General features: G+C 37.6%; 1 protein-coding gene across 1 annotated transcript in view; it reads left to right on the forward strand.

The window, feature by feature from the left end:
- Rttn (rotatin) overlaps nucleotides 1-27,828 on the forward strand; it is a 181,568-nt gene that overhangs the window by 129,630 nt on the left and 24,110 nt on the right. Inside the window, exons 34-39 of the mRNA XM_028768961.1 lie at nucleotides 2,329-2,419; nucleotides 10,106-10,295; nucleotides 12,348-12,438; nucleotides 14,429-14,582; nucleotides 19,245-19,382; nucleotides 20,425-20,642. Coding sequence (XP_028624794.1) covers nucleotides 2,329-2,419; nucleotides 10,106-10,295; nucleotides 12,348-12,438; nucleotides 14,429-14,582; nucleotides 19,245-19,382; nucleotides 20,425-20,642 — 882 coding nt within the window. The remainder of the gene's footprint in view (nucleotides 1-2,328; nucleotides 2,420-10,105; nucleotides 10,296-12,347; nucleotides 12,439-14,428; nucleotides 14,583-19,244; nucleotides 19,383-20,424; nucleotides 20,643-27,828) is intronic.

Here is a 27,828-nt window from a genome sequence, read left to right on the forward strand (position 1 = left end):
CTCTCTCTCTCTCTCTCTCTCTCTCTCTCTCTCTCTCTCTCTCTCTCCCAGAGGAGCTTGTGATAGGAGATGGATGTATTTTTTTATTCAGCTACTGCCTATGTTGTGGTATTAGTCATAGTGTGTGATTGCTTTTTCCTAGAACCACAAAAATCATCTTGATTGCTTTGACATGAATATTTGACATGAATATTTTTTTACATACCTCTCAATTGTCATCTGGACAAGTATATTTGTTAGACTATTTTCCTATTTTCTGAATTTACTAAAATACAAGAGATTTAGTGCTTGTCTGTGAGTGATTTATATAGAAGAAACATTCATTGAGATGTATTTTCATGCTTAAGCTTTTTGACTTTAGAATTTTCTTACTTACTAGTATTAGAACCATTATATTTAACATAAGGTGGAAGATAATGTCTTCTGTTCAAATGGAGATATGTTAAGTATCTATAGATTTAATTGCTGTGAATTTCTTCAAGTTCATAATCTCTTTACTATGAGAAACTACAAATGAAGATAATCTTAGTATTTGCTTTCATGTCATCACTTTAAGTCAAAGGTAGAATTTGCTAGAAGTAAGCACAGCTAGTGTACAGATACGACCTTATAGCATCATATCAGCAATAATACTAGTTTATCAGTTCTGTTGATGTCCCGTATCATGTGCACACAGTGACACAGGGCCACCTCCCATGTGGATTCTTTGTGCTTTTTCTCAGAGAAAGAAATACCTTACCTTCCCAGGGAGGATATTTTTCACATAAGAAGTGCTAAACACAATAGTCAGAGTGCATTCAATTTTAGAGGGTCACAGCCTCATCTATAAACCCCTAGGTGCATTTGTGTTTGCTTTCCACAGCAATTCTATTAGGTTTGATGTTTTTAAAATGTTGCATTCTGAAACACAGTGTCAGCATTTTGGCAGGCTTTTTTTTTTTTTTAACTTTTTTCTGATATGAGGTAAATACTTCACTGATTTTTCTTTTTTAAAATTCTAGATCTTCAAACTTTTCCCCCAGTTTATTTTATGTGTAGGGTTTTATGTTTATTTGTTTGTTTGTTTCTGTGTATACGTCTGTCCACCACATGTATGTCTGGTATCTGCAGATCTTAGAATAGAGCATCAGGTTTCCTGGGAACAGTTGTGATTCAAAGGTTATGAGCAGCCACATGGGTGCTGGAAATTCGACCTGGGTCCTCTGGAAGAACAGCCAGTATTTTTAAATTCTGAGTTTAAATCTCTCCAACACTTACAATGTTTATTATAGGTATTATTAAAACTTAATTACGCAATTTGAAACTTCAACAGCAAACCATTTGATTGTAAATAAAAGAATATGGAGGTTGGAGAGTTGACTGAGCAGTTAATATCACTTGTTGATTTTGCAAAAGATTGAGGTTCAGTTTACTTCAGTTCCAAGGGCCACCTTCTATCCTCCATGTACACTAGATACATAGATGGTAAACATACATACATGGTGGCAAAACACTCATATACCTAACATATATATCCAAAGTAAAAATCTCAAAACCAATAAATTTTACATGAATAACTATACATCTTAAACATTTCATGATTTGGGCTATGAGAGCCAGCTGTGTGTTGCTTAGGAAAGGAAAAGTATTGGCGTTGGAACCCCAAAACCAAGTTCTGGACATAAAGGAGATATATTTTGGCCAGCGGAATGGGTCAAGGAATAAGAGATGAAGACAGGAGATAGAGGATGAGGAAAAAGAAGGAAACAAGGGAGAGGGGGCAGGGATATTTGTTCCAGACAAAGGACTGCCGTGTTAAGATGCTGTGCTTAAGTTTATTTGGGCATGTTATTTAGGTGAATCAAAGCGGGCATTTGATTGCTGGATTTCAGTACTTTGATAGCTAGACCTTGGTAATCAGCCTTGGGAGGAGGACATGGCGAAACAAGAGAATAGGTTTGGTGGCTAGCTTTAGGAATGTGATCAGGTGGTTTGTAGCAAGGCAAGAGAATGGGAGAGAAGAGCAAGACCTGCCATAGCCATGTTTACTATCCTTGAGCTGGCCAGAGTCCCTTCCGCTTATATCAGAAACTTAAATCCTAAGTGGGCTTCAAAACAAAACATGGCTCTTTTGAGTTACTGATTTATGGACATTGTAACAGTTCCTATAAGAGGTCAGAGAAAATGTCAATATTGGAAAACTAGCTATAACTCAGGATTTAAAGTATTTTCTGTTATGTTATCTGGCAAAATTCATTTAAAACCCGCTTTCTTAAGAATATTCTGCATACCGACTGTTTGTTTCATTTTCCATGGTACAACATTAATGAGAACCTACCTGGTTCACAGGTGGCGGCCTCGGTGGTCAGTGCTGAGATTCAGCCCCTGCTGCCATCAACACTTCTTCCTGAAACTGCCCTTGACCAGTTTGTGATGCAAGGTATTCTTTTTTGTGTGTCAAGGTTTTTATTTATTTTTTTAGTTTTCCCTTTCCCTGTCTCTGTCTCTCTTTCCCTTCCCTCCCTCCTTCCCTCCCTCCCTCCTTCCCTCCCTCCCTCCTTCCCTCCCTCCCTCTTTCCCTCCCTCCCTCCCTCCCTCCCTCTCTGTGTGTGTAGCCCAGAGGTTGACATTACGAGTCTTTCCCAATCATCCTCCATTTAATTTTTTAGCAGCACAGAAAATTGTAAACCTAAGATTTCCAAAGGCCTTTGGAACTTGTATTCCATCATTACTTCTGGATAAAACCAATGTGACTAGCGTTTACTTCCTCATAAATGTTTCATAGAAAACTTCTAAATACTCTTAACATGGATAGGTGTTGTTCTTTTGTGTGTCCTGTACTAGTTACATATTTCCCTTGTACCGTGTCTGCTTGAGCTCCATGGGTTAAAGGTTTTGAGCATCTTTCATTTTTCGTTTTAAGGAGCTATGAGCACAATTTTCTTTCTTTGGAGATAGCCAAACAGTGCATCCTATCAACAGGGAATACTCTGTATGGAGTGTTTCTCTGAATTCTCCACAGTGCCAAAGGCCTTGCTTATATTTTATTAGTTCTTTGAGAATTTTGAGTTTTGTATTTGTTTTGAGCATATTCACTCCATTCTCTTAACTCTTTCCAGATCTACTCCCTCTTTCTTATTCCCCAAACTTTACGTTTTTTTTATATTGTTGAGACAGGGACTCGATGTGCAACCCTAGCTATCTTGAACTTCCTTTGTAGACCAGGCTGCCCCTGAACTCATAGAGATGTATCCGCCTACTTGTAGCTTGACAAGTGCTGGGATTAGAGGCATTTACCCCCACAGAAGTTTAAAAGATGAAATGTGCTATCCAGACATTTTTTTGTATTTGTTTTCTTCACTGAGCATGCTTAGCTCGTCAGTAGCTTCAATCTTAGAGAAAACTGTCTCTCTATTAGCAGCTATCAGTTGCCATTTGCTCCAAGGCTGGGGTGAGATTATATGCCCAACTCCCCTCTCCATCCTGTTTTTTGAGACAAGGTTTTTTACTGAATCTGGAGCTCACTGGCTGGCCCAATGATCTACCTGTCTCTGACCTCCCAGGTCTAGGATAATCTAAAATAAATACTCAGAAATTGACAAAACAAATGCTGTGAGGTAATAAATGAGAATTTGGCTGTCAAAAAGTCTGAGAGGCTAGAGAGAGATGGCTCAGCAGATTAAGAGTGCTGCTGCTCTTGCAGTGGGACCAAGTTAGTTTCTCAACTCCCATGCTAGGCTGCTCATTGCTAGCTGCAGTTCCAGCTTCAAGGGATCCCACAGGGCACCTGCACTTAAGTGTACCCCCACATTTACATACTTTAAATCAATAGTTCATTCTTTAGGGAAGTTGTTTAGAAAAAAAAATCTGTTTACCTGGATCCCTAGGAGCTCCCTGACACTGAGCCACCAACCAGGCAGTATACAGGAGCTGGTTGGAGGCCCCTGACCCACACATAGAACTGAGTGGTGTGGTCTCAGTGGGAGAAGACATCCATCCTTTAGAGACTTGAGGCCCCTGGGATGGGGTATGTCTAGTGGGAAGAGAGCATCCTCTCAGAGATTGGGGAAGAGGAATGGAATGAGGAACTGTAGGAGGGGGGACTGGGAGGAGGACAATGGCTGGATTGTAAATAATAATAATAATAATAATAATAATAATAATAAACTGATAACCCAATGGCTTCTTATTAGTTGAACACTAGTGTTTCAGTAAGTAGGCACTGCATATTACTCCACTTTTTAACCCTCTTCTGGGAAACACTTAATAGTAGGTAACTTTGAAATGAAGAAATTGTAGTTGAGATGGACTCTGTAAGGCTGTGCAGTCATTTAAAACAATATCTATGGTGTTTTGTTACAAGAAATTCACATGAGCAATCTGCAATATTTTTCTTTTTAAATTCTCCTACAGATGGAGACTGAACCTATGGCCATGTTCATGCTATACATACACAGAGGACTTTCATTACAATCCTCTACTCCTTTCAGTGCATTTTTATAAATCTAGTATGTTTTAGTTTTTGTACTAGGACCCCAGCCAACTCTACTTTAAGTTGTATTTATATTGAAGTTTACAACTCATCTTTTGATTCTAGAGAATATGTCTGCCTCATTTGGTAGCACCAGATTTCTGACCTGAAAGAAATACTACTTTCCTAAATGAAGCTAAATGTGACTAGTGATGTATAGAAGATATTCCTAGAAAAAAGTTTGCTTCATTGAATTTTCATTACAGTATTTATTCAGATAATTTCACAAAGTTCCACCTTGGTTTCTAGTAATTTATGTTAGTTAATGAAAAGGTTTAATTATAAAAGCTCTTAGCTGAACCTCTATGCTGTATGCTTAAAAATCTTTAAACACTTTTAAATAGTAAAAAAGTCACAGGGATTGAAGTTAGGTTTGACAGCAGCCTTTACCTGCTGAGGCATCTCACCAGCTTCTGCAATAATTATAGAAGAAAAACCACAATTATTATTAATAATTTAACTTTAATATTATCCAAACATGCAAAATAGATGTGAGCAGATATTTAAAAATCCATTATTTTTAAATAGGATAGCTAGATATTTAAAATATGTAAAATTTTAATCTCTATAATCTATAAATTAAAGTGTCCAGTCAAAATAACATCAAATTTCTTTGTAGTAAGAAAATTACATTCACAATTAAAACAAAAAAGAATGAATGTACAGAAGTACCCAGGAAAATGCTATAAAAGGAGACAAGTCCTACTTGGATATAATAACATACTGAGAAATGATATTCAATCTGTTTTATTACCAGCAATGAAAAATAAATAGAATTGAGAATATATCCATAGTGATTAAATTGTCACCTCAGACCTCGGGATAAGCCATGGGTCTTTTGATAGATAGTGCTGAAAACTTGCCAGCCACTGGACACAAGAGGACATGTTACACAGAATCATCTGGGTTCCAAAGGGAAAAGTGAAATCATATGAATACTAGAAGGATGCATGGATGGATGCTTATAAAGCTACACAGAAGACTTTCTAATCTCATGTCAAAGTCAAAATTCAATAAAAAGTACACATTTTACATTTAACAATAATAACAATAAAAAGACTTATGCAATAGAAAACCATAAAGTGAAGGGATTGCTTGACAAAGTAACGTAACTATTTGCAACATAGCTTATAGGAAATGCTGTATCAGCACATAACACACTCTTAATTTTTAAGAAGGAAAAGGACTGACAACTTGTAAATGTGAACAGAGGCAAACATGTACAAAAGATAGGAGGAACCCATATTATCAGATGCATACAAATTAGTGCTACGCGAGACCTTCTTTCTTAGCTAGTAAATTAAATTGCCAGCTATTAAAAAGCACTGGCAGTGCATCCTCTTGGCACGGCTATGGAAAACAACACTTTTATAAATTATAAAAGGGAATGCAATTAGTGTAACATTTTTGGAAGGGAACTTGGCAATATCTAATGAATCTATAAATGCATTTATCTTACAGATAGCAATTTTCACATAACTCATTTCTAAAAGCATGAAAGTACATATGCACATGATTATTTAATGAAATATTATTTGCAGTTAGGAAATATATCAAATACTCAGATTCCCATAAACAGGATGATGCTTTCAAATTAATATCTACATAATGAACTACATATTCAGCTATTGAAAAATCAAGGAGGGTATATTCAAATTGGTACATCAAAATTCCCCCAAAATATCAATAAATAAAGAAAGCATCCAACTGGGTTAGGGAGATGGTTAGTGGATGGAGCATTTGCTCTGTAGTCCTCTAGCGTCCATGTGGAAAGTTGGTTATTGTTACACATGCTTTTCATGCCAGTGCAGAGGCCAGAAACAGACAGATAGCTGAGCTTTGCTGAGCAGCCCATCTAGTTGCATTGTTCAGGTTCGGGTTCAGAGGGATGGGGGAGCGGGGGGGGGCGAGAGGAGAGAGAGAGAGAGAGGGGGAGAGAGAGAGGGAGAGAAGGAGAGAGAAGAGACTGTTTCAGAACATAGGCTTTCACATGTGTATACAATATACAGTTCCCACACATGCATTGCTGGTTTTACCGGGACACAGCTGGAGGGGAATCTGGCCTGTACAACCAAAAGGCCTTTTGGGGCTCAGGCATGGCCAGAACGACCAAGTTGCTACAGCTCTCCAAGGGGAAGTCTGAGCAAGGCAAGCTGCCAGACCTCGTCTGCTGGTGGCGGAAGGTGATGGGACAGCAGGCAGCTAGAGCCAAGATCAGGGCCACTGAACAGGAAATGACTGCGGTCAGGCTCATGCACCTGGCTGGTTTGGCTGGGTCGAGGTCCAGCAATGAAAGCTTTAGGAAAGAAAATCTTCCCTGGAGTGTTACAGATCAGTAAGACAGGCACTCTCAAACTATCTTAGGTGAAATAACTCATGCACTTTATTCATTGTGGATAGGACCTTATAAACATTTGGGAATGGGTTGGGATCTAGAAGCAGATGCTTTTTATTGGCTTGGTCTGAGATTAACATCTCATTTGCTGTAGAAGGACTTCAGGCGTTGTCTCTACATGACTGATTGTCACAGTCCTTTCAATGGGGTGTTGTGGTCACATATTCCAGGACAGAAACCTGGTCGGGAGTTGATTTAAACACCTACTCTTCTCAATTATGAGAATTGCTGGGGTTCCTGAATCATCTCAATTTTCTGTCATGTCTTCTATTTGGTGGTGTCCACTGCCCGACAATACATCACCCACACAACACACTAAAAATATATACTTCACAGTTTATAGTATTTGTAGATTTCTACTTTTTGAGAGATGGCTCAGTTAAGAGTACTGGTTGCCCTTCTAGAGGGACCTGAATTTGATTTCCAGTACCCAAGTAGCATTTAACAACCATTTGTAATTTTAGTTCCATGGGTTCTGATGCCCTCCTCTGATATCTGCAGGTACCAGGCATGTGTATGGGACGCAGACACGCAGTTGGAGAAAACAATAAAATAATAATAAAAGGAGAAGTAATAGCATGTATGTCTTTATTGTTACAAAAGAAAACAGGAAGCGTAGTTATCAGAGTGAGTAGGTTTCAGAGAGGAGGTACATGAGGAGAAGAGCGAGGTACAAGGGGCTCCACAGTTGACATAGTGACTGTCACCTTTCATATGCTTATTGGCTTAGACTTTTATAACTGTAGTTTATGTTTCATCTGCTACAAAAAAAAGAAAGAAAAATTAAACTGACAATGTAAAAGTAATATGGAATACAAACAAGTTCATCTAGTAAGTAATTGATGAACATTCTCCCTCAGTTGATGACAAGCAAAGAAAACTACAGACAAACGTTCAAGTCATATTGCTAGTTTATCTTTTGTAACTAGCAATCCTAAAATGTCTTCAAATATACATAAGGCTGAGCAAATGAGCAAGTAGACAATGACAATGCAAGAGTTTTTTATTTTTTATTTTGTCAGTGAAATATTAAAGGACTAAAGGTGATTAATGGACTTTGTAAAATTAGATTAGAATTGGAGCTGTCACTGTGAACTGTTTAGTTGAGTCAATAGATACACGTGCATCTGCCCAATCGTATATGCATACATGCACATATATACACAGACATATTTCCAGTCTCAAGACATAGGGCACATCAGTAGCAGTATACATACATACATATATATATGTATGTATGTATATATGTATATTCACACACTTATACTCAGATCTTTGTTTTTGAATCTCATTCTCCCTTCCGCACAATAAGAACTCTGGACAAATGCCTTTTTTCAGGGTATGAGATATAAAGGAATAACTTAAACCTGGACCAGCAGAGATTAATTGAGCACATGAGAAAGTTATAGGACTGCTATTGAAAAGAATATTTCATGGATAATTCAAACAAAAAATATGGTATACAGATTAAGAATGTTTGAATTATACTAAAATAAATAAATGATGAGAAGAAAATGTTCTTTCATCTGCTAGAAAGTCAACTAAAATAAAAAATGATAGTATTGGAGAATTACCATTTGGTAACCATCTTAGCATAGAAGAAAAATGTAGTTTTACAGATGAGGAACCTAGTAGGTACCACCTGTCTCAGTAATATTTATGTCATTGTAGGCCAATTCTCTGAAAGAGCAATGAAAACGGAGGGAAGTTGAGAGGCTTCAGCTCAGTCATAGAATTCCATCAGCACATCGATGTGGCAGAAGCTTCTCACATCATGACAGACAGTGAAGAGAAAGGGAACAAGAAGAAGCCATACATAGATAGGATATCTCCAGGAACCTCCTTTAACCCTTGTCCCAGTGACCTGTTTCCCTTAAATAGGACCTACCTCCTAAAGTTTCCAGAACCTCTGAAAGTAGTGCCATCGTTTGGGCTTGGTTCTTTACAACATTAGTCTGTGCAGGATATTCATATTCTAAGCATAGCCCTGCCTTAGTTAAATATTAAATAGTTAAAACTAATATTTCCAATGTTTGTGGGGGGGAAGCTTAGGGGTGATATCTCATGATAAGATGCACTAAGAATCTGATAGTGAAGAAATCTCAGAAGGGTTCTCCATAATATTGTCATGGTCAGGAAAGACAGCACAAGACCAAAAATTCTTCCAATTTAAAAAGCAGAAACATGTTAAATAAATATAAAATGGTATAAAATATAGACTCATATAGATTCATTTTTATTTGCTCTCTAGGGTATTTGTAGGATAATTGACAATTTAGAAAAGGTCTGTAGCTAGATATTAAACAGTATCTTTCCATCTGTGTTAATTCCCTGACTTTACTAATGGGTTTGTAGTAATTAAACACTATGTTTGTAGTAATTTCAGAAATTAATAAGGAAGCATATATTTGTGAATTACAAAAAATTCATAAAATATTTAGCTCAGAATTCCTTGTACTCATTTTTTTAAAAATGGGAATTAATTAAAAATATTTAAAGAACAACAAAAACTTAGAGTAATAGGAAAAAAGTGTTGAGGCACATTTGCTTCAACTAGGAAAGGTTCACAGTCCTTTAAAGTCCACAGTTCCTGTTAATCAAGTTCTCTCAGAAGTCAGCAGATATCTACTGGACCACACTTAATGATCAACATCACTCCAAGTCCTGTTTACTGCTCGATGATTCACCCTGTTATGATTGTGTTCATGCTGCACTACCAGTTGTAGTTCTGATACTATCTGAGCTCCCACTGGAGGTGCTGAAGGATGTACAGTTCACTATACCTTCCTGTATTTCTAAAACCCAAAAGTATTTGAAAGTTGGAAACAGTCTGCTACCTAGAATTTTAGAAAAAAAAAAAAAAAGATTGTGTTCTAACCTTGGCTCTTATTACCGATTCTCAAGACATACACATGTATTTATGTATGTATGTGAAATTACATGCTGGGTTCTTCTGTATATGCACCCGTACACTGTACACTCACAGGAGAAATAAAAAAAGCAGAGAGGGATGGGGGTTCTGTGTAAGATCAGTAAATCTCCCTAGCCTTAAGGTTAAGGTAAGCCATGCAGTTGAGAATTAACCAATCACCTACCTCATCATCTTTAGGAGGTTTCCTGTGTTATGAGAACTGGTAAATTTTGTTAATAATGATCTGGTAGATGGAATGATATTTTATGATGCTCTTTGTAAATAACAGGTCAACGTGAAATCAGAACAGTGCGACCTCGTGACTCATCGCTGTCTGCTTCCCTGCACAGGCAGTATGTGATTGTTACTCCGTCTCTGCTGTCAGCAATCTGTAGCCTCTTAGATAACCTCTTGGCAGTTACTCCAAGAGATGCTGCAAATGCTTTTCAAAAAGCTCATCTCATAGAACTCCTCTGTAGGTAAGAGATAAAGGCATAGAGATGATAAACAAAAGGTGTATGTGCCTGACAGTGTATTCTCATTCGTTCTTACACCCCTTAAGTTCCAGGCTTTTTCCACCTTTGGCTTCACGGATGTTGCTGTTGTTATTTCCTCCCTCTGTTGTATTAATATACTTGTATCAGCTTCTTAGCTTGATTGTTAAGCCCAGAAAGATTATTTTCTTTAGTTTTCAAAGTTGAAATGGTTTTGAACCTTATGCCTTCTAGCATAGTCAAGGAATGCAGCATATTCCACTTGGTTATTCTTCATGATGGACGTGAAAGAGTTTGAGGACTCTTCTCTTTAGCAGTCACATCAGATTAATGCTCCCAAATTGAAGATCACTGTTGAATTTCATTTGTATGTATTTTGTTATGGGAAACTAAATTCATCAGAAATACTCTGGTAGAATTTAAGGAAACAATGACTTGAATCTTTTAGTTTTTAATTTTCCTAATATTAACAAGCCTCCACTGGACAACGACAGAGGGACTGGAGCCATTACAAGGTCCCCTTCAAATACTGGAGGTCAGGCCTCTATCCCCACCTTCGCAAGTTTAGAATTGCCACAGCCCTTCTATACTTAGAGAAGGGAGGAGATGTCAGGGGCAGCCCTGCTTACACACTGAAGGCCTAAAATCAGCCATAGGCCTAAAATCATCAATAGGCCTGTCATACATGTATACTAACACCAAGTCTTGGGTCTCAGTGGAAAAATATTGAAACAGATGGCTATAAGCTAATGTCAACAGGAAGCTTTTGTGGAAATTTACAGGCCTGAGTAGTCATAGACCTTGTAAATAGGTAGCCTGGGCAGACAATACCAACTTAGATAAGGACAAGTGAATCATAGGCAGAGTCATAGCGACCTGTCCCCTGAACCTTCACCCAGCTGATACCCTGTTCTGATGATATCTGTATTCCCCCTGATCACCCACACGCCAGTGCCATCCCCTTCCACACATCCTGCCTTTCTGTGTTTATAACCCCTGTGTGAATGAATTACGATTTGAGAAAAAGTAAATAAAAAAAATATTAACGAGCCTCCAATGGTGGTTTTTGCATAGCAGCAAAGCCTTAGCTGTTGTGCTCAGGCCCATCTAAGGCTAGAGTTTATTCCTTGCCTTGTGTGCTTTGTCCTGTACAGGGTATTGCTGGCCCCACATTAAAGGGATGAGCGCAAGGAAGGCGAGGGTGCAGATACTCCCTGTGTGTGCCAAATGTGACTTCTCTCTCTTTCCTGACACTAGCTACTGTCTCCCAGTATGCCCCCCTTTTAAACTGTATGCATCTGTCTATTTCTCTGCCATTCACTCTTCTTCCTTTTAAACAGTGCTGTCTGAAATATCTTTTTTTCTGTTTGCTAAATCATACTGCCTTCTCATTCTTCTGGGATGTGAAGTTAGGATAAGAAAAAAAAAACCTTCATTTCTGTCCTAGGTTTTCAGTTTCTGTGGTAAAACACTAACCAAAAGCAACTTAAAGGAGGAAAGGGCTTATTTGGTTTACAGGTTTCCATCATCATCAAGAGAAGCTGACATAAGCTGGGGCAGGAACCTAGGGCCAGGAACTGAAGCAGAGACCATGGAGAAGTGCTGCATACAGGCTTCCTCTAGCTTGTTCAGCTCCCTTATTCCCTAGATCCACTTGTCTAGGGTTTATCCCTCTCACATGGGGCTAGGCTCACTCACATGGTTAGCAATTAAAAGTATGTCCCACAGACATACACTCAGGACAATGTGATGGAGGCAATACCTGAATTGTGGTTTCTTCTGTTCAGGTGTGTCAAATTAACAGCTGATGCTAACTATGACACTATTCACATTTTAGAATTCTTTGTTTTTCACACTTACCTAACAATAAGTTCCTGTTTTCTGAAATACTCTGGGAAACCTTAAATATTTTCTTTACTTGGAAAAGCTCTTTCTCTCTATTTATATTCAGGGTTATATGGAAACTTCATATTGTGGTATTTTGTCTTTAATAAGAAGCATAGTAACTATCTATGGGCTGCCCTTTATCCTTGACAGCACTGTGGATGCCTCCCTCATAGAAATGTGTATCCAGGAACTCAAGACCCCGCTGCCTTTACCATCTGCTGTTGAACATACTCAGGCTCAGGTAAGCCTCTCACATGTGTCACAGTCTCTTTGCCTTAAGGGACAAACAGCAAATTCTGCTATGGAGATCCACCTACAAGAAAAAGATGGAAATTTCTCAGTATATGTGTGGTGTTATGTGCCTTTTGAACTAGGTTACTTAAAATTAATATAAGAGGGACTGGGTTTAAAGAAAAGAATAGTGAAAATTTTCCCTAACTCCATTAATCACTTATAAATGTTTAATTTCTTGGAGCACTACTTTATAAAAGGACACTGGTATAACACACTTACTACTATGATTTTAGGATGTCTCTGGTATGTCTTTTATTTCAACCTAGGTTGAAGTTGTTACACTAGTGTGTTGTTGGTTTTTTTTTTTTTTTTTTGTCTGTTTAATTTTCTTTTTTCTTTTACCTTCCAAGACAGGGTTTCTCTGTGTAGACCAGGAACTCACTCTGTAGACCAGACTGGTTTATTTATAATAATATTTCTAGTATCCAGATATTAAACTTTATATACCTTTAATAGGGTAGAAGATAAGGAGAGTACAAAGATTTTATAAAAGAATATACCTTCTTCTCAAAAGATACCTCATGATACCTTCTCCAAAATTTACCATATAATTGGTTACAAAATAGGCCTCAACTGATACAATAAGATTGAAATAATCCCATGCATCCTATCAGATCACTACAGACTAAGACTAGACTTCAATAACAACAACAACAACAACAACAACAACAAAACCAACAGAAAACCCACATACCCATGGAAACTGAACAACTCTCTGCTCAATGATAACTTGGTTACGGAAGAAATAAAGAAACAAATGAAAGACTTCCTGGAATTCAATGAAAATGATGACACAGCATACCTAAACTTATGGGACACAATGAAAGCAGTGCTAAGAGGAAAATTTATAGCGCTAAGTGCCCCAGTAAAGAAACTGGAGAGATCTTACACTAGCAACTTAACAGCATGCTTAAGAATTCTAGAACAAAAAGAAGCAAATACACCCAAGAGGAGTAGACTGCAGCAAACAGTCAAACTCAGGGACTAAATCAACCAAAAAGAAACAAAGAGAATGATACAAAGAATCAACAAAACCAAAACCTGGTTCTTTGAGAAAATCAACAAGATAGATAAACCCCTAGCAAAACTAACTAAAGGGCCCAGAGACAATATGCAAACCAACGAAATCAGAAATGAAAAGGGAGACATAACAACAGAAACTGAGGAAATTAAAAAATAAATCAGATCCTCCTACAAAAGCTTATAATCAACAAAACTGGAAAGTCTAGATGGAAGGAATGATTTTCTAGACAGATACCACATATCAAAGTAAATTCAAGAGCAGGTAAACTATCTGAACAGGCTCATATCCCCTAAGGAAATAGATGTCATTAAAAATCTCCCAACCAAAAAAAGCCCAGGGCCAGATGGCTTTAGTGCAGAATTCTACCAGACCTACAGAGTATTATTTTTATATTGAAGGATAACTAAAAGCAAAAATACATTTTATTGATAGCACTATCTAGGCTGTTAGGCTTGATATATTTTCCCCCATACTTTTGCATTTTGAGGATTATTTTTATAATCAGATCTTTCTTTGCAAACTGGTTTATTTTGACTTTAAATACCCTCTGTGCTGCTTCTGGGATATTGGTTTCAAGAGTTACCTACTTTGAAAATATAAACACTTTCTTTAAATTCTTTAAATATAGAAATCAGCTTTGAAAATACTGTGTTGCTTGTTTGTGGTATACTTGATAGTGCTAATATGACTGTTACTGATATACTTATAATATTGGAAACTATGTTTTGCTTGTTGCATATTAAGTTTATAGTACATAATTTATGATGAGTCCTTTTTTAGTACCTTACTGAATATATTTTATAAAGAAATGAATTCATATAACACATGGAAAAGTAAAACACTGTGATGCCACTGAGGTAGATTTTTTATGAAATCTACTTAGTTACCATATTTTTTCTCTTTTTGCAAATAGGCTTCCTTTTTCTTGGAATACCTTTCCTCTTTGTCCCAGCTTTTGAAGTCCTGTCTATTGGTAGATCCTAAACTTGTGACACAAGATGAGCTCTTAAAACCCCTTATAACTAATGTCATCCGGGTTCTCATTGTGTGTACCAAAGATATATTGGGTAAGTTTATTTGTTTGTTTAAAATAAAATGTACTTATATGTGTGGGTGTTTTATCTGCATGTATATCTACACCACATGCATGTCTGGTGCCCAAGGAGGTTAATTGATCCTCTCATACAGAATTAGCAGATGGTTGTTAGCTTCCAGGTAGGTGCTGGCAATTAAACTCAGTCCCATGGGAAGGACAGTCAGTTCTCTTAACCATTGAACCATGCTCAGGAATGGAAGGAAGAGTACTGGGAAAGATCCTGGAATTGGGCAGCAATTTGGGGACCAGGGAAATGGCTAGTATAAAGGAAACTCCCTGGAATCTACAAGACTTCTAATGTGGATATGGAGCCTAAACCAGCCATCTTCTATATCTAGGCAGACCTTTCACTGGAGGGATTGGGACAACAAACTAACAACAAAACCGTCAATCTACAATTTTCCTGCTGGCAAGATGTCCTGGGGTAAAGGTAGCACAGAACTTGTGGGAGTGGCCAACCAATGGCTGATCCAACATGAGCTCTATGCCTCAAAGGGAGCTCATGCAAGACACTGTCTAGAATGCCAGCACCAGGGGCTGGATAGCCCAGAGACCTAAGATAGATTCAAACAGGATTGACTTAAATAAATAAAAAAAAATCAATGAAATGATTCCTAATCATTCTGCTCTACTAGTTAACCAGAGCCTAGTAAATTCCTCATCAGAGAGGTTTACTCTAGCAACCAATAGGAACAGATGAAGAGACCCACAGCAAAACATTAGGTAGAGTTGGGGGAATTCTCCTGAAGATGGGTAGGAAGGATTGTAGGACCCAGAGGGGTCAAGGACACCACAAGAACATGGCCCATAGAATCAACTAATCAGGGTTCATAAGGACTCATAGAGACTGAACCTACAATCAGAAAACCTGTATATGTCTCACCTAGGCCCTCTGCATATATGTTATGGGTGTGTAGCTTGGTTTTCTTGTGGAACTCCTAATAGTGGCAGCAGGAGCCTTCTCAGACTCTTTGCCTGATTTGGGGACCCTTTTTCTCCTGCTAGGTTACCTTGACTAGTTTTGATATGAGGGTATGTGCCTAGTCTTATTGTAACTTATTATGCTATGTTTTGGTGCTATCCCTGGGAATCCTGCTCTTTTCTGAAGAGAACCAGAGGAGGAGTAGATCTGAAGGAGATGGGAGGTGGTGCTGCGGAGGGAATGGGAAGATAGGAGGGAAGGGAAACTGTGGTCAGGATGTAAAACATGGGAAAAATATGTGAGAAGAGTAAATAAATAAGGAAAAACATTAAACATAATTAAATCATTTCCTTTCTTCCCCCTTTTCCATCAACTCTTCCTTTGTCTCTATCCCTCACTCCCTCTCAAATTCATGGCTTCTATTTCTTGAATTGTTTAACACATACACTCATACACACACATACACACAGAGACATACATACATACATACACACACACACTCACTCACACAACTTGTTCAGTCCATATAATGTTATTTATCTTTATGTGATTTCAGGGTAGACCATTTGTCCGGGGTTGAGGTCCCATGAGATTTTCCCTTCAGTGGTAGCATATCTATTAGTATTGTACTGTTTAGCTCTTGTTTAGGCAGTCATAAAAATTCATGATTGCAGCATCTCTGACATTTCTGGGAGATAAAATCTTATAGCTAACTTCCTGTTTACAATCTTTCAGTCTTGTTCTTCTGCAATGATCCCTGAGCCTTAGCGGTAGACATTGTATGGTCAGTGTACCAGTTAGGACGTCTCCACACAATCCTTTGGTCTATCAATTTTGATTGGTTGTGGTTTTCTGTAATGGTTATCATCTCTTGAAAAGAGACATTTTTGAGGAGAAGTGAGACCTATACTTAGCTGTGAGTATAATATCAAATATTAGGGTGTGGTTAGGAATTGTTTTATATTGGTGCATTGGCATTTATAGGTTTTCTATGAGATCTGTGACTTTGTTACCCCTGGATAGAGTACTAGCCATCATTTTCTTCTTGTGGAGGAAATCCATTAGAGAACGATTGGTTACTACCAAGGTATGGGTGCCACTCCTGCACCCTTTGGGTTATTGTGCCATGCTAGTCATTGTTAAAGTTCATAGACATCTTACTTTAGCTAGTTAGTACTCTTGGTTGCTTCCCTCCTTTGAAAGCTAGAACGACACCTTCTGCTACTATGAAATGTTGTCCTCAGAAGACTTTCAGGTCAGATCCAACTCAGAGAATTTGGGTCCTGTGTCCAAAGTTTTTATTTTGTTTTATCCCCTCTGTTCTCAGTAGTTGGAGAGGTTTTGATCATGTGTTTTATACTTGGAATGATCTGAAATGGCTCCAGGAGAAACTTAGGGCAGATGAATCGTATAAAAAATTGAACCAGAAATCTCTGCCATCTTTCAGCTGAAACACATGTTACAGTCTACAGTGAGCTCTGACTACTATTTTTATGTATGTAGATAAGGCTAAATGGCAATTAAAGGTATGAGCCAGTTCAGCATATAATATGAACATTTCTTAAGATCCTTTGAATTGTGTGGATTTGTGTTGCCTTTGAGGTGTGAAGGTTAAAGATGCTGTGATCCTAAGCAATGCCAGTCCACAGCATTGCTTACATCCACGTTAAAATTACTTTTGTGTTTCAGTTGCAATATTTTCCTGCTTAGAAATTCTCTTCAGGTTAGCAATAATTTAATGAAGCTTAGTAGGTTAGACTGCAGTCTCAACAGTAATAAAGATTGACCTTGTGAGAAGGGCATGAGGTGGATATTACTGTGATCTGTGGTCTAACAGACCTCAAGTCTATCTTATAAATTCTTTTTATTTTAGTAATTCTTATGTTAGGTTTTGTAGATATTATGTGACCAACACTGACATTGAGTTCATGGATGTGCAAGGCACTACAGCGTTAGTCCTACAAAACTGATGAAAATGATGAGACACTTGATTTAGTAGTCACTTGGCAACAGGTGGTGTGACTATTGTTGTGGCCTTGTAGATTTTTTTTTACTGTTCCTCCTATATATTTTATTATATAAGAATTATTTAAATCTTGTGATTACTTACAGACAGTACTCTAAGACATAATTATCAGTAATGTCTGAAGGTATATTTAGCAGCTAGGTATTTTCTTATATTTTACAAAAGTATAAATGTTCATTAAGGAAAGTATTCTTAAATTGTTTGATTAAACACTAAGTTTTGAATAATTTTTGTTAAACTTTATATTTCTATTTCCATATGTTTCTAATATATAGAAATATATTAGATATTTAAATCTATAAATATTACATATTTATATGATTTGGTAGTTTTTAAGTATATAACTCAATACCTTATATATAAGCAAATAAATTTAATTAAAATATTTAGTAAATATGGTAATAAATTTACATGTTAATAGATTTTAAAATTTATCTTCCAAGTTAAATATTTTATCCTTCTTAAGCTTGTATTGAATAAAAAGAGTAGACTTTTCAGTAGTATTTTAACAGGTATTGCAGACATCCATTTAGTATATGAATACACAGCATATCTTTTGGATTGACAATGAGCAAACATCTAAAATGCCTCTCAGTGAGTTTAGTGACAAAACAGGTGAGAAGTACTGGGACAGATTGCGACCCGAATCCCTGGAAGGTGCTCTCTCCAAGTATCTCATTGGTGCTGAGGAACACCTGTACACTGTCCCTTCCTTACGTTCATAAAGTTTGATAAAAAGTGACAGAACTGCAGAGATATGGCCAGAGAGACTCCAGAGATAGCCAGTGCTGTCCGACTTCCATCTACACAATGTCCTCACTCTGGAAGGTTAACTTCTCTAGCAAGAGGTCCACACAGGCAGCAGTGCTCAATCTGCTTTGTAGCATAGTTTTCTTTGTGGGGTAATTCTCTGTTTGGCTCTTCAAAGAAAGTTTTATTTCTCTTCTGCCTTGACCTTAGCACATTGTGCTTTCCTTTTCATCTCTGCACAAAGCTGCTAGAGGGAATAAAGAAAATAAGAGCAAAGTTTGTTTCACAGAAGTAGCCACTGTCATGTTTTATAATATACCTAGTGTGCAGTTCTGAAATTGTAGCTTATATTAACTGTATCATACTTTCTGATTGTTGTTGAAGCTATTCTAATGAAATCATTGCTTGCATGACTTTGTAGAAGGATGGAGGGACATACTTTGAAGAAGCAGTAGAAAAAAGAAGTTAATTGTAGTGACTTGGATAATTGTTCAGGCTAGTTTTTATGTCATCTTGATGCAGGGTGGAATCTTTTGGGAAGAGAAACCTCAATTGAGAGAACACCCCATCAAATTGGCCCGTGGAGGGCCCATTCCATTGTTGGCTGTGCATTCATGGACAGCTAGTCCTGGGTGCTATAGGGAAGCAGTCTGAACAAGTCGTGAGGATTAAACCATAAGCAGCATTCTTCCATTGCCTGTGCATCAGCCCCTGCCTCTTTGTTCCTGCCCTGTTTGTGTTTCTGTCCTGGCTTTCCTCAGTGATGGATTGTGTTGTGGCACTCTTTGCTGAAGTAGATTCTTTTTTATTGCTTTTCTTTTTGGCAAGTGTGTATACCTCTTACTGTGTGGATCCAATAAAGTATAATGGTAAGTTGTGAATGTTTGAAGGTTCTTTTCTTGTTAATAATTTTTAGCATTTTGATTAATTTACAGATGTACAGTTAGTGTTGGCTTTTTACCGCACATGGACACATTTATTTGACTTTCTGACCACACTACTGAGGAAAGCTGGTGCTGTCTCCCTTGTTCCTCTTACCTCAGCTCTTGCCAAACACTGGGAAGCAGTGACTGGTAAGATCTTCAAAGGATTGGGGTGTCTCGTCTAATTAAAAAATAAGATAATCTTTATTGTCAGCTAAATGTGTAGATTATCCAGGTAGTTATGGCATGGCATAGGAAAGAATTGCCGGTACTGGACTTGAGAATTTGCAGTCACTCCTGATGAGCCTCTATTCTCTAAAAATGCAGATTTGAAAAGCTGCAATAAATTTCACTGTGTCCAAAGCCAAGTAAGAAAAATCTGCTTTTTTTTCATTAAAATGTATATACTAAGATTATAAAACAATTGGATTTATATTTGTTCCCAAAGAAGTCAATTGTTTTTCTTTGCTATATCTGCATTCTGTGTTAAATGTGAATACATGGAATCTTATATGCAAGCAATATAAAGATGGGAAATTCTAAAATATTATCTTTTCTCAAGACATTTTTTTATAGCCCAGAAATAGCAATAATATGGTTGTTTTTATATTTTCTATTTCCTATTAAAATAAGTGAGTAACTATTTTTAAATAAGTAAGTTTTGATTTTTATAGTCTTCTTAAAAACAACATAGCAAGACTTTACATATATATATATGTATATATATTAAATATTTATTAGTCTTTTTAATATTTTATTTAATTATTTTTAAAATATATTTTTAGGAAGCATATAAAATAGGTTTCCATATGGGCTGTATACATGCTAGACAAGTGCTGAGCCATACCTTAGCCATACCTCCAAATTAACATTTTCTTAGTGCTGAAGTCAAAACTCAGAAGGTAAAAATTCTTGAAGCTTTTAATGTTAGCTCAAAGTAGTCATCCACATATTGTCCCCATACTGAAAAACTGATATACTGAAAGCGTAAGTAAATTTCTTAACTCAGTATGTTACCTTAATACTGACTTTGAAACATTTTTCTTATTCATATACATAATGATAGCTTTACATCATTTAAAATAAAAATGAGAATGATATAAATTTAACTACTAATACCAATCTGATGAATTTCCTCTATGATTTTGAAGAAGTTGTCAAAAATTTACGTCTGCAATCATTCTCCTTGTAGATACACTGTGCAGATGTGTGGGCCTCTCTGTCAAGTGCCCTGCCCTGAGTATTGTCAGCCTCCAGTTCTTGTCTGTTCTCTTGGCTGAGGAAGAAAAGAGGCGTGTCCAGGACAAGGACAAAACAAACGCATGCCAGATCCCAACAGTGGCCTTACTTCTTGACGGAACTCAGAGAGGCCTTAGATCTTCGGAGCGACTTAATGAAACAATTCTTCAGGTTTGTGATTTCTTGATTTTTTTTTTTTTAGACTTTATGTATCTTTAAATGAATCTCCCCCCCCCCCCTTTTTGGAGAGGAAAGAGTTTATTTCATCTTATATCTTACAGTACATTATGAATGGTAGTCAGGACAGGAAATCAAACATGAACTTGGAGGCAGGCGCTGAAGAAGAAGTCATGAAGGAAAAGAATTACTATCTTGTGCAGACTGATTTCTTATTCCAGCTGTTCAGGGATGGCACTTGCACTACTAAATCATCAGTCAAGAAAATACTCAATGATCTTTTGCCTACTAGACAATCTGATGGAGACATTTTCTCAACTGAAGTTTCCTTTTTCAGTTTGATTCCTGTTAGATTATATATAATAAAAAACAAAGAAAGAATGAAAGAAAGAGAGTGAGAAAGAAGAAAGAAAGAATGAAAGAAAGAGAGAGAGAGAAAGAGAGAGAGAGAGAAAGGAGGAAAGAGAAAGAAAGGACAAAAGAGAAAAGGAAAGAAAGAAAAAGAGAAGGAAGGAAGGAAGGAAGGAAAGAAAGAAAAAGGAAGAAAGAAAGAAAGAAAGAAAGAAAGAAAGAAAGAAAGAAAGAAAGAAAGATAGATAGATTGATTTTCTCAAAGAACCAGCTCCTAGTTTTGTTGATTCTTTGTATAGTTCTTTTTGTTTCTACTTGGTTGATTTCAGCCCTGAGTTTATTTCCTGCCTTCTACTACTCTTGGGTGTATTTGCTTCTTTTTGTTGTAGAGCTTTCAGATGTGCTATTAAGGTGCTAGTGTATGCTTGCTCCAGTTTCTTTTTGGAGGCACTCGGAGCTATGACTTTTCCTCTTAGCACTGCTTTCATAAGTTTGGGTATATTGTGCCCTCATTTTCATTAAATTCTAAAAAGTCTTTAATTTCTTTCTTTTTTGTTCCCTAACCAAGGTACCGTTGAGTAGGGTGTTGTTCAGCTTCCATGTGTGTGTGGGCTTTCTGTTGTTTTTGTTGTTATTGAAGACCAGCCTTAGTCCGTGGTGTTCTGACAGGATGCATGGAATTATTTCAATCTACTTGTATCTGTTGAGAATGGTTTTGTGACCGATTATATGGTCAGTTTTGGAGATGGTACCATGAGGTGCTGAGAAGAAGTTATATTCTTTTGTTTTAGGATGAAATGTTCTATAGATATCAGTTAAATCCATTTGGTCCATCACTTCTGTTAGTTTTTCTGTCTGTGTAGTTTCTGTTTCCATGATCTATCCATTGCTGAGAGTGGGGTGTTGAAGTTTCCTACTATTATTGTGTGAGGTACAATGTGTGCTTTGAGCTTTAGTAAAGTTTCTTTTATGAATGTGAGTGCTGTTGCATTTGGAGCATAGATGTTCAGAATTGAGAATTCTTCTTGGTAGATTTTTCCTTTGAGTATGAAGTATCCTTCCTTATCTTTTTGGATAAATTTTGGTTGAAAGTTATCAAATTATTAGATATATTAGGATATTAGAATGGCTACTCCAGCTTGTTTCTTGGGACCATTTGCTTGGAAAATTGTTTTCCATCCTTTTACTCTGAGGTAGTGTCTGTCTTTGTCACTGACGTGCGTTTCCTGTATGCAGCAAAATTCTAGGTCCTATTTATGTATCCAGTCTGTTAGTCTATGTCTTTTTATTCAAGAATTGAGTCCATTGATGTTAAGAGATATTAAGTAATGAATAGTTATTGTTGCTTCCTGTTATTTTTGTTGTTAGAGGTGGAATTACGTTTGTGTGGCTATCTTCTTTTAGGTTTGTTGAAAGAAGATTACTTTCTTGCCTTTTCTAGGGTGTAGTTTCCCTCCTTGTGTTGGAGTTTTCCAACTATTATCCTTTATACAACTGGATTTGTGGAAAGATAGTGTATAAATTTGGTTTTGTCATGGAATATCTTGGTTTCTCCATCTATGGTAATTGAGAATTTTGTTGGGTATAGTAGCCTGGGCTGGCATTAGTGTTCTTTTAGGGTCTGTATGACATCTGCACAGGATCTTCTAGATTTCATAGTCTCTGGTGAGAAGTGTGGTATAATTCTGATAGGTCTGCCTTTATATGTTACTTGACCTTTTTCCCTTACTGCTTTTAATATTCTTTCTTTGTTTTGTGCCTTTTGTGCTTTGACTATTATGTGATGGGAGGAATTTCTTTTCTTCCAGTCTATTTGGAGTTCTGTAGTCTTCTTGTATGTTTATGGGCATATTATTCTTTAGGTAAGGGAAGTTTTTTTGTATAATTTTGTTGAAGATATTTACTGGTCCTTTAAGTTGGGGATTTTTGCTCTCTTCTATGCCTATTATCTTTAGGTTTGGTCTTCTCATTGTGTTCTGGATTTCCTGGATGTGTTGGATTAGGAGCTTTTTGCATTTTGCATTTTCATTGACTGTTGTGTCAGTGTTTTCTATGGTATCTTCTACACCTGAGATTCTCTCTTCTATCTCTTGTATTCTGTTGGCGATACTTGCATCTATGACTCCTGATCTCTTTCCTAGGTTTTCTAACTTCAGAGTTGTCTCCCTTTGTGATTTCGTTATTATTTCCATTTTTAGATCCTGGGTGGTTTTGTTCAATTCCTTCACCTGTTTGGTTGTTTTCCTATGATTCTTTAAGGAATTTTTTTGTTTCCTCTTTAAGTACTTCTACCTGTTTACTTGTGTTCTCCTGTACTTCTTTAAGGGAGTTATTTATGTCCTTCTTAAAGTCCTTTATCGTCATCATGAGGTGTGTCTTTAAATCAGATTATTGTTTTTCTGGTGTGTTGGGGTATCCAGGGCTCTCTGTGGTGTAAGGACTGGGTTCTGATGATGCCAAGTAGCCTTGGGTTCTATTGCTTATGTTCTTGCCCTTGCCTCTCACCATCTGGATATCTCTGGTGTTAGCTGGTCTTGCTGACTCTGTGGCTTGTACCTCCTACAAGTCTGCCTGTGTGTCAATACTCCTGGGAGACCAGTTCTCTCAGGGATGAATTTGAGTATGGAGAGCCCGTGGCTCAGGGGTAAAGACTGAAACCTGAAGGATCCTGTCTCCAGCTGTTCCTTGGTTCCTGTGTCCTGATGACTCTGGGGTAGTCCCTCTTGGGCCAGGAATTTGAGCAGAAGTGGTGGTGTTACCTGTGCTCACAGGTGTGCCAGCACTCCTGAGAGACCAGCTCTCTCCCGGCAGTATTTCGGTATGGAGTGCTGCGACACAGGATCAGCTCTGGGTGCAGATGGAAACTGGAAGGATCCTGTCCCAGGCTGATCTTTGGTTCCTGTGTCCTGAGGTCTCTGGACGGCTTCCTTGGAGCAGAAGTCTTATCTGTTACTCACAGGTGTGCCAGCACTCCTGGGAGACCAGTTCTCTCCAGGCAGTATTTGGGTATGGAGCGCTGTGGCACAGGATCAGCTCCGGGCACAGACCATGAATTCCCTTTTAGTATTCATCAATTTGAATTTTTTCAATAATTTTTACTAAAGAATCAATGTTTATTTTGATTAAGTAAACATATAATACAGAACCATAATAGATTAACAAATTTTTCTTTACAATTCGTAGTATTACTAGCACTCTATATCTGTTTCTCTCTCTCTCCCTCTCTCTCTCTCTCTCTCTCTCTCTCTCTCTCTCTCTCTCTCTCTGCATGTGTGTGTGTTGTATGAGTGTCTTTGTGAGTGTATGTTTGTGTCTGTGTGAGTATGAGTGTGTGTATGTGTGTCCTTGTATGTGTGTCTGTGTTCGTCTGTGTCTATATATCTATGTGTGTCTATGTCTATGTGTGTGGGTCTGTGTGTTAATTTGTCCCTGGGTGTCTGTCTGAGTGTCCCCCTTCTCTGTGTGTGTGTGTGTCTTTGTGAGTGTATGTTTGTGTCTCTGTGTATGAATGTATGTACGTGTGTCCTTGTATGTCTGTCTGTGTGTGTCTGTATTTATATATGTGTGTGTCTATATCTATGTGTGCCTGTGTGTGAGTGTGTACCTGTGTGTCTATCTGAATGTCCATCCCCCTCTGTGTGTGTGTATGTGTGTGTGCAATTGGAGATTGAACCTGGGACTTCTTGCATGCTAGACAAACACTCTATTCCTAAGTTGTATTCCCAGATCCTTGTTTTACCTTTGATTTTGACAAAAATTTTAAGTTGCTCAGGCTTGCCTTGAACTTAGCCTGTAATGTAGGCTAACGTTAAAATTATAATCTTCCTGCCTCAGACATTTGAGCATATGACATTATAGGATGGAGCATGAGCTTTTTGTAGGATATAGCTTGGTCAGTAGAGTGCTTGCATGAATTTCTGGGTTCCATGTCCAAAACCACATACATTGGTTAGAGTGACATACATCTAAATCCCAGCACTCAGGACATAGAGGCAAGAAAATCGGGAGTTCAAGCGAGCCTCAGACATATGAGACCCAGAGATGAGAAGGGGTGCCTTTGATACCATTTTGTGACTTTTATCTCCTGTCTGAAACTTGAAAAAGTGATAGACTTCTGTATGAGGTATTTGCAAATCATCTAGATGTAATTTACATGGTTGTGCTCTCTAATTTGTGGTTGTCCCTTTGTTGCTTTGAATGTGGGGATTTTTCTCTCCCCTTGGTTTGTGAATGTTGTCCTCAAGAAGATATTTATGGTATGACTACTTGTACATATTTAGCATCAGTCTTGACTGTGTTGGAATGCAGAGAAGGCTGGTAAACAGGCAAAACTGAGAGGGAAATGAGGAGATATTAGAATTTTATGTCATAAAGTCAGAAAGGCGTGTTGCTTCTAGGTAGTACAGGGCCAGCAAAATAGAGGGGAAGAGCAATCGGGTGTAATAATATGTGTGCAAATGTTACAATCCAAACCCATTCCTTTGTATACTACCAGAAATTTAATTAAAAGCAACAGCAAAAAGACAGGAGATACTTTTGCTCCAGCTAAAGGATGCATGGAAGATTTATAGGGCTTCTTGGGGGTAATTTCTTTTCCTGTCTTACAAAATTTGGTTGTTTTCTCAGTATCACTAAGAATCCTGACAGAGACTCTCCTATGTTTTGTCCTCTGTCTGCAGATGTTGTTTACTTCAGAAGCTTGGTCTCCTCTACGAGCTATTTATTTTGATGAGGCCAGAGTTTCCCTGTAGATACTTCCTTACATCCAACCTCTCAGCTTTTCCCAGTGAAGAACTAGACACTAGTATGGAGAAATGGCTCCGTGGGTAAAGGACACTTATTGCTCTTGCAGAGAACCTGGGTTTGGCTCCCAGCATCCACATAGTGGCTCATAACTGCCTGTAACTCCTGTTCCAGAAGATCCAATGCCCTCTTCTGATTGGCTTCCATGGGTTCTTGGATGCATGTGGTGCACATTAATACACTTAGGTACACGCACATGCACATAAAATAAGTAAATCTTAAAAGCTAGATGTTGTCCCTGCTGTCGTGATTCCACATCCAAACAACAAAATGGTTTAGTTTTTCTTATGACATTCATGGCAGTATTGTATCAGTGGGTTTATCTGTTGCACTGTAAGTCATTGTAGATCACAAGATTCACAGCTCAGCAAGATTGATGATTCATCTCACACTTCAGCACTGTGAAAGCTAGTCAGTAGTGATGAACCTTCCAGATGAGATGAGTATATGTTATCTTCATCTTACTGACCAGCAATTCCAAATGAAAAAATACATTCCTGGCACTGGACTATTATTTGCTAGTCAGTAGTGTCTAGTAGCATCATTGTTGCCCCTGTTATAGGATAACTCCACATATGTGTGTGTACATGTATATGAGATATATATATATATATATATATATATATATATATATATATGTGTGTGTGTGTGTGTGTGTGTGTGTGTGTGTCTGTGTACATATGTATACTTTTTTATTTTAAAAGTAGATGTGTCTTTACATTACTATTATTATTATTAATTATTATATTCACCTTATATCACTGCCCCCCTCTCAGGCACCTCCCCCCAGTGACCATTAGTAGATTTCTGTAATATTCTCCACCTGATACAAAAATAAAGCTTCTTTAATAAGGGGTGAAAGTTATACCTATTTGTGGTTATGAGGATATGCATTTGGAATACAGTTAGAATTTATATAGGTTTAGGAAAATGGTAATAGGAGGTTCTCATCTTGAATCTATGACTTTTCCAACCACAAGTTACTGGCTAGGTTTACAATATCAGACATGGATTTTCTTCCTTTGAGTGCCTCAAGTCCAATTATATAATGTTGGCTATCCCCAAGATAAAATGCCACTATTACAGCACTGTGGGTATCTTTCTAGCTCAGCCAATGTTGTGTTTCTTGGTATCACAACTGGTTATAGGCGTGGTGAGAATTTTGTTTTCTTTACAAAACATAGAAATATTATAAGACTATGTTTTCATTTTCACCCCAGGTGTGGGATATGGGATATGATTGTCCACAGCAGCTATGATTTGCCTTCTGCTCTAGCAGGGGCGTGATTTTGTCAGATGCAGATTGTTTCTGCTGTTGTGAGATATTTGGAATTCTGGGGACTTTTCAGAGGTGTCTAGTGCACTGAGAGGTGGACTGGGTTGTTGGTTGTTTGCTGGTGGTTGTGGTTTTTTAAATAGTCATGTGCAGAGAAGAACCAAGAAGAAAAATTATATATCCTGAGGGTGAAGCTCAATCTTGCCCCAAGGAAGTGGACACCCCTGATCAGCATGAAGTAGTCTATTGATAATGTCACCCTCTTTCCCCTTTTCTTCTATCTAGTGTTAGGGGGTTGAAAGGGTGAAGAAAAGGGGTGGAGAAGGTGGAAGAAAAAAGAACCCACAAAGTAGCAAAAGTCTGGCTACAATAGAATTCGTTTTCTCTCTTAGCAACTTGCACTGCACACTGGTGCACAAACAAGAGAAAGTTCTTGGGGAGAAGACTTCCAGGTCAGTTCCATCCTATTTCCTGGAAGTTCTGTGACTGAAGTGCACTAGGGTCTTACTTTAAATTCTGGGGAGCAGTGAAGTACAACAGCATAGCCTATTTTATGTTAGGGGTCTTTTGGACTCCCCTGACTAACAATTCAAGCACAAGTTCTTGTGGTTAGTACTGGGGTTTTTTCTAGGTAGTTTATGACACCATTATTACTCTGTGTCATAACTCCATTTAAACTCTATATCTATACATATGCATACATATTATATGTAATTTTAGGTAAACATAAACTAATATAATTCCCTATGT

This window comes from Grammomys surdaster, unplaced genomic scaffold (genome assembly GCF_004785775.1).
Source record: "Grammomys surdaster isolate TR1022 unplaced genomic scaffold, NIH_TR_1.0 189, whole genome shotgun sequence".
NCBI lineage: Eukaryota > Metazoa > Chordata > Mammalia > Rodentia > Muridae > Grammomys > Grammomys surdaster.